This window comes from Zingiber officinale, unplaced genomic scaffold (assembly GCF_018446385.1).
Source record: "Zingiber officinale cultivar Zhangliang unplaced genomic scaffold, Zo_v1.1 ctg249, whole genome shotgun sequence".
Taxonomy (NCBI): Eukaryota; Viridiplantae; Streptophyta; class Magnoliopsida; order Zingiberales; family Zingiberaceae; genus Zingiber; species Zingiber officinale.
This window is the reverse complement of record NW_024589920.1, coordinates 408,961-416,413: the sequence shown is the minus strand read 5'-3', so window position 1 is coordinate 416,413 and position 7,453 is coordinate 408,961. Positions and strand designations below refer to the sequence as shown.

At 37.0% G+C, this 7,453-nt stretch overlaps 1 protein-coding gene across 4 annotated transcripts; it reads left to right on the top strand.

The window, feature by feature from the left end:
* The first annotated feature begins 3,502 nt into the window (after positions 1-3,502).
* LOC122037275 (protein CHLOROPLAST IMPORT APPARATUS 2-like) lies at positions 3,503-6,541 on the top strand. 4 transcript variants are annotated; one of them, XM_042596724.1, is made up of 5 exons: positions 3,503-3,559; positions 3,994-5,067; positions 5,488-5,643; positions 5,898-5,998; positions 6,222-6,541. In XM_042596724.1, exons 2-4 carry the CDS (start codon positions 4,009-4,011, stop codon positions 5,934-5,936), a joined length of 1,254 nt encoding a protein of 417 aa, XP_042452658.1. In that variant the 5' UTR covers positions 3,503-3,559; positions 3,994-4,008; the 3' UTR covers positions 5,937-5,998; positions 6,222-6,541. The 4 variants fall into 4 exon arrangements, with proteins under 4 accessions (XP_042452658.1, XP_042452660.1, XP_042452657.1 ...); XM_042596726.1 differs by lacking the exon at positions 3,503-3,559 and having other exon boundaries at positions 3,569-4,639; positions 4,733-5,067; XM_042596723.1 differs by lacking the exon at positions 3,503-3,559 and having other exon boundaries at positions 3,570-5,067; positions 6,222-6,540.
* The last annotated feature ends 912 nt before the right edge of the window (positions 6,542-7,453 follow it).

The following is a 7,453-nucleotide window of genomic DNA, read 5'->3' as shown; positions in this document are numbered from 1 at the left end:
TATTTTATATGAAACCTCATGTGTGCAAGTCTAGCTTTTGAAGGCATGGATTTTAAGATTGTCATTATAGTTTTTATTGTTTTGTGTGACTTTGTTTATCTCGGTTAGAATTTGAGGAAGTGGTGTAAGAATGGAGGGTGGTAGAGTTGTGTTTGAATTTGCTATAGGTTTTTGTTATTCTGTGACATATTGTGATTGTTTTGATTTTATGATGTGGCATGGGAGGACTTCTGATTGTGAGACTTTGTTGGAGTTTTGTGTTATGATTTCTGATGAAGGTCGAGCAGCGCAAATTTTTGAAGGTTTTTGTAGTATGTTTATGTATAGCAATTTTTTCATGGATCAGACCTTTCCTGAATCTTTTCCTAGGTGTTTTTAATTCTTGGTTGTATATTCTGATATCTTGTTGAATGGAGTAGTGTATAGAATATGCCAATATGGTGATTCCAATGTTGCTTCCAAATGATGAAGAGATTTGAGGAGTTCAATGCTGATCTGATTTTGGTACGTTTGTGCAGAATTTTCTTGATGATTAGACCATGATGATTTTGGATTTGTAAATAGGTGCTGAATGGTTTCTTTATATTTGATATTTGTAAAGCAAATAGAGTTGGTTTGCTTTTCTTTTGAACTTAGTGTAAGTAAAGCAGTTAATGTCTTGTAATAAATTTTACTAGAAGGTTAGGTTTTTCGCTTTTTCAAGTAATGACAGGTCCTAGTTAGTTAAAAAAAAACGTCCTAAGATAAAAAAATCTTGATTCTTTATTCCATTTCTAGAAATAAAATTTTATAAATTAAATTAATTGTAATTTAGGTTGATGGAAGGATAAAATTGGGGCATCATTAATAGTTTCGCCCAGGGCCTTTAAATAACAAGGACCGGCTCTGAAGGTAATCATATGAGAAACAAATCTTAACTAGATTTTGTCTCTTGCTTGAAGAAGGTCCGTTGAGTGTGGATATATCTTCCACCACGAACCATTCCAAAAATATTCCGAATCCAACATTCACATATGCATGGAGTAACTAACACATTCAACCTTTCATAAAATGCTTGAAGTTAAAACTAAGAATTATCCCAAATAAACCGCTGAGGAAATGGTGTAAAGGAGGAGTGAATTTTTTAATTTCTAGATATTTAAGGATTGAATTACAAACCAATAAATAAATTTCTCTTAATAAATATTTGGACTCCTCTCCGGCAAAGAATTTATTTCCCTTTCCTTTCATTCTTTTATATATATTCCCCTTCGCCATCTTCTACTTATAGTTTTCCACAATTTCTAATTTCCATTCTTAGTCCGCGTTAATTAGAGCCTAAAAGTTGTTGTCAGTTTCTAAAAGATTAAAGGTTTTTGTTATATATTATCTAAAAAAAATACGAAAATAAAAAAAAGGACAAAAATGCAATGCAATGCAAAAGGGTAGGTGACTGGATGGGGCCTGCTTTACTTATTTGAATGCCTTGTTTTATTGTTGGAAGTGTACTAAAAACTCATTTCCATGGAGTGTGGGGGAGGCTCGTCCAGTTGTCCCCATCGACTGACCGGCCTATCACCTATGCATCTACTAATCAACATCAAATGAAGGGTCTCTCGTACGCTAGGGATGTAGGTTTGGTATCTCGTTGAAGACTTAGGGGTGTTTAATTGATAAATTTAGAAATGAAAGAATGGAATGATAGTAAAAAATAATATTTGAATTGTTCATGCATTTAATCATTTTTATCATTTAATCAAACGCCATCTAAAAATCATCTAAAAATGATTAACTAAAAATATATTAAATTTTATAGTTTTTATTTTAATTCAACAACCAGCTCCATGAGTTATATATATAGTAGATCGAGCACAAACTTGGTGGAGAGTTTGGTGATATCTAAAGGACCTAATTCCTAATCCTACAAATGAAAGTGAACCACGCGATATCTGTGCCGGTCAAGAAAATTGCCAACTAACAAGCTAGCTCCTCCTGATGCTTGGAGAGGCTGGGTCATTATGGTACTCGATGCTCATGAAGGATCGGCGGAGTTGGAACTTGGAGTTAGAAAAAAAATAACAACAATAAATTCTTGTTGAAAGGATTACACATTCAATTTGCATTTTTACTCTGCATAAGTAACAGCATTTAAGCCTGGTACATTGGGCCAGTCATCAGTCAACGCAAGAGATTAATTTGTAGCGATGACGATGAAATCATCGGCAGATTGAATAGTCAGAACGGATTGAGAGGCCCAGAACGAAGAGCAACGGACCACTAATGGAGTAGGAGGAGGGCGGTGAGGAGAGAGCGTGGTCCAATGGCGCAGCGGATGATGACGATACAGGAGGATGTCAACGCTTCTTCTCTTCGCCCTTTGTCCTTTGCCCCTTTGTTGATGATAATTTTATCCGAATTCGATGTTGATATAGAATTAGATATTCGATGGGAATGAAAGAAAGTATGGAGGGACTATCAATATTCAAACTTTAAATATTCAATTAAATAAAATATATACATATATTAAAAAAAAAATTCTTTTTCTAAAACTAATTTACTATTTTTTATTGATATTAGAAAGAGAGCAGATCCTCTGGACTACTTTTTACGATCCAGGGAATGGTCCTTTTGCATGCATTGGTAGGATGGATAACCTCCACTTATAAAATAGATGAGAATCATTCATCCCCATTAATACATACAAAGGGATCATCCCTTAGATCACAAAAAACTATCCAGAGAATCCAATCTCTATTAGAAGGAGATTATAGGGATGACAATAGGTCGAGTTCGGGTCGGATTCTATATCCTCCATCCCCATACCCATCGGGTATAGGATCTCCGATGGATATACTCATACCCATTAAATGATTAAATATTTTCTATAGTTATAATTTTTCTTCTTTCTATCCAACTATTATCATTCAACAAAAATATATTAAAATTAATAACCTATTAAAAATATATATATATATATAATTAAAAAAATAGATTAAACATCTATATAGTCTCCTCCTAATATCAAAAAAAAATAGTAAGTTGATTTTAAAAAATAAAATTTTCTTTAATATATGTATATATATTATTTAATCGGATATTCGGGTCGAGTATCGGATATTGATAGTCCCTCTATACCCTCCTCTATTCGGGTCGGATGTCGAATTCTTCATCAGGCTTGGGTGAAATTATCATCTCTAAAAGATTATATAGATATTTAATCTATTTTTTTTAATTATATATATATATATATATATTAATAGAATGTTAATTTTAATATATTTTGATTGAATGATAATAATTAAATAGAAAGAAAAAAAAATTATAATTATAAAAAATATTTCATCTTTTAATGAATATGGATATATTTATTGGAGATCCTATACGATGAATATGAGGAATATAAGATTAGATTCCAACCCGACTCATTGTACTTTGCCCTTTGCCATTTCTTTTTTAAAAATTTAATTTAACTTTTTTTTGTTTTGTTTTCCTTCACCATCGCGATGGACTGATGATCGTTGGATCTAATTTGATGGAGAAGGTTTAGGTTTCCATCCCGAAGCATTAGGTGAAAAGGCAAGTGAGTGTATGTGTGTTTTGTGCCTTGATTTTCTCTGTTTTTGAATGGAAAGTTGCAGCTTTGGAATCATCGGAATCAAAATTTTTGAACTTTTCGGCCTCGATGCCGCTGGCTGTTCTTCTTGTTTCTTCTTCCTTCTGAAAGATTGAATTTTCATCTGGCGATTCAATCTTCGTCTTTGATCTCTTGCTCAGTTTCGAATCTGGATTCCGGAGATCGTCTCCTCCCTTTTTGGGTTCGTGAGTCGAGTCAACTCGTTGGAGTCGCTTTCCAGTGTGGGGTTTAGGGTTTTTTATTGCTTACCAATTTTTTTTTCTCTTCGTTCCCTTTTCTCCGCTTGGATTTGGATCGTCTCCATAGCGCAATTTCTTGAAGGTTTGGGTTCGGGGGCAAGATTTCTGATTGGTTTCTGTTAAAAATATCTGAAATTTGAGGCGTAGGAGGCGGCGATGTCATCGTGCCTCAGCGGTGGTGGCGGCGGCGGCCGGACCTACGGCTTCGACCTCGACCTGGTGAAGCCCCCGCCACCGACGTCGTCCCGCTCCTCGCACACCTCCTCGCCTTCCTCCACGCTCTCCGAATCGAGCAACTCGGCGCTCGCAATCTCCATCAAGAAGGCGAGGACGCCCCGGAAGCGGCTCAACCAGACGTACAACGAGGCTGCCGCCCTCCTCTCCACTATCTACCCCAACGTCTTCTCCACTACGGGCCTCAAAAAGCTTTCCAACAGTTCGGTGAGGCACTTCACTTTCCCAGAACCATCCGACGACCTCCTCCTCCCACCCCTTCCCGTGCTCTTCGACGCCGCATTCCTCCTCCGCAAGCCCCATCTGGAGGAGCCCACCGCCGCCGCCCAGATCGAGTTCAAGAACAGGTTTACGACCGACAAGGACTGCAGGAGCCCAGCGAGCAGCAGTGCCACCTGCTCCTTTGAGCCTAATTCACCTCAACCATTCGACGATGACTTTGATGCGGAGTCCATCCTCGAGGAGGAGGTTGAGGAAGGCATCGACAGCATCATGGGCAACCTCAGCGTCAGCATCCCTTCCGAGCAGGACAACAGTGGTGGACTTCTCGGCGGTAGTTCCTCTATCAATCCCCTTCTTCGTAGCCTCATTGGATGTAGAATCAACGGCAGCCATACTGATCAGATCGAGCTTGGGCTCGGGCTAGGGCTCGAGCAGAACTTGCAGTGGGCACTGAAGGCCCAGGACGACTGCGAGTGGTGGCGGACTCCTACGGTGCCAGTGCAAAATATTGTACCGAACTTTAAGACTCCGGCATCAAAGGCAGCATCGGAGAAGAAGAAGAAAAAGAATGAAGAGAAGGAGAAAATGTGCTGCAAGAAGATTACAAATAGAACAGTTTCTACTGATACTCCAAAAGGGAAATTGAAGGCTAGTTTGGGGCTCAAACTGAATCATGAGGAGGTGCTTAAGGAATGGTCAGACCGCAGCTCCATGTTCCTCGATGGGGCTGGCTCACCGGAGTCATCTGCCAACGCTCTGGTAAATGCTTTACTTCACCTTAAGAAGAAGCATAAATGATCACAAATTACACCCTTTTTTTCTTTATGGTTTTAACTCCTAGGGAAAAAGGAAGAAAGTAGGAGGGTGGGGAAGAAAAGCAAAGATAAGAACTTTAAGCACTGTATTGCTCATTGCTGATTCTAGAACTTTAAGCAAAAGCACCTTACACAATTTGAGGCATTTGCTAAAATCTAAGCTAGAGCTAATATGATAATTATCACTATTTGATCTGCAAGACATTGCAACTGTCTGGAAGTTGCAAACTCTTGGAATGACCAAAGTTAAGAATTATGAACTTCATCATTTGCTTGTTAAGGACTTGACATGAAGAGAAAAGAGTTATTGGTTATTTGGTGAAATAATGTCTTTGTTTGGCATTATGGTGTGCATTTTTTGCAGGCTAAGTTGGCGGACCTCGACCTTCTTCCCGATGCCAGTGGGGGAAGGGAAACAAGTGTAACGAAGTACAAAGAGAAGCGGAGGAGCAGGCTTTTCTCTAAGAAAATCAGATACCAGGTGCAAAAGATGAATGTAGATAAACAACCTAGGATGAAGGTGAGTGTAAGACGTTTTATTCTTCATTTGTGATTCCCTGTGCTTGTGTCGTTTGATCAACAGAGAGATAAACCCATGTCCACTAACCTGTCTAGATGGATATTTGATTGTATTATTTGAACTTAGCTTCATGCTTTTTCTTAGTATAATCCCCAAACTTATGCTGTGTAAGTTGTCAATCACATCGATTATATGACTTGATTCTGATTTTTCATGCTTGGCTCGTGTGATCCAATTTCTGCTTTCGCAGGGAGGTCCATGAGGAATCTACCCCTTCTCCAGCAGGCAATTAAAGAAGAAAGCCAGTGATTTCATGACCTGGGGCTAATGCACCTCAGGAAGGCAAAGTTTGAGGGTAATCTTTGAGCTTCTAAGTGCTTATAATTATTGAAATGGTTAAATAGCAAAGTAGTGGGCAGGGATTAGATTTTGAAGTGAATCTTTTTTAAGACTTCTTGTCGATTGTCTGCAGTGTTTTGAAAGGTCAAAGTTGATATGCTTTTTTATAAGCTGAAAAAATGATTTGGAGAAAGTTTCATTCAGTTGTTGGTTTAATAACTTGATAATTGGTTGGTTAGGTTTGCAGTAGCTTATTGCAACAGGGAGTTACTCCAGAAAGGAACAACAGAAAAGCAAGGGCAAGACAACATGAGGAAGAGAGATTATTAACATTATATGGGAAAAGCCACAACGTGGAGGCCATGAAGCAGACTTCTTTTATGTTTATTAAAAAGAAACCTTGTGAAAATGCAGTTTTCTGGAACCTTTATATCTTGTTTTATTTAAAGGAAAGTCGTCTTCAAGTACTTGGTCATGAATGCCAAATACTAGTTTACGTAGTCATGGACTTGGGGCATTCTTGATTTGTAGGGATTCTTTGAATTATCATTTTGCAACTTCTGCATTTGAAAATTTGAAATCGTTGGGTTATTTTTTCCTTTAAACTTAAGTTGACTTAGATAAGTTTGTTCTAGAGTACCTTGATGTACTCCTCGCCGCCGTTTTATCACATCAACTTGGTGCTCAAGTAGTTCAAGTCTAACTCTTCACTATATTCCTTCACAAATCACAAAAATCTTTCTTTATAGCTGTTAATTGATTATGAATATTAACATATCAAGTTGATTAGTGTTCAAATTTTTTTATTTTAATATAAATGAAATTTATTTAAAAACGTTGAGTTTTTTTATAGTCCTTAATTCAAGTTACATTTTTCTTGCTTGCTACAAATAAAAGGCACCACCACAATTGAGGTTGGGTTCAGTAAACCCAAATTTCAAGAACTCATCATTCTTTTTTTTATATATATTCCATCCTAAAACGAAGTGTCTTTCAATTAAAAATTGTCATGGGTCCAAACCTAAATCTAACATTTAAAAAATAGGTTAATCATAGAATCCAGCATAGATTTCAAACCCTTTAAACGAATATCTAGCCAAAATTTTCTCTGATAATCAATCTAGTTCAACTTTTCATCCGGTAAAGAATCTAGCTAGTCAATTATTCAGTTCATCTTAGTCAGCATTCTCATCGAAAATAAAAAACACTTCCCTATTTATTTAGCTTAGTCACTTGATGTGTAAGGTGATGCGTACGTCATAGCAAGTAAACTAATGTGTTCGTAGCAATGCCAATAAATATACAACTAGATAGTTGGCTAGTTTTCAATGAAACTAACCAATCCATCTCTTTTCTCTTATTAATTTGTTTTCAAAATTCTTTAACCACCTATAATCAATCTCCAAAGCAATTTTTTTTGAAGAGAAATACAAAAACTTCACTTCCATCACTATTTTTTTCAAGGATTAAT

Bases quoted from the DNA above. Each gene is read 5' to 3' on its own strand.
- LOC122037275 (XM_042596724.1), top strand. From the start codon at position 4,009: ATGTCATCGTGCCTCAGCGGTGGTGGCGGCGGCGGCCGGACCTACGGC. The intron at 5,068-5,487 runs GTAAATGCTTTA...CATTTTTTGCAG, and splicing joins AGTCATCTGCCAACGCTCTG to GCTAAGTTGGCGGACCTCGA. The intron at 5,644-5,897 runs GTGAGTGTAAGA...TTTCGCAGGGAG, and splicing joins ATAAACAACCTAGGATGAAG to GTCCATGAGGAATCTACCCC.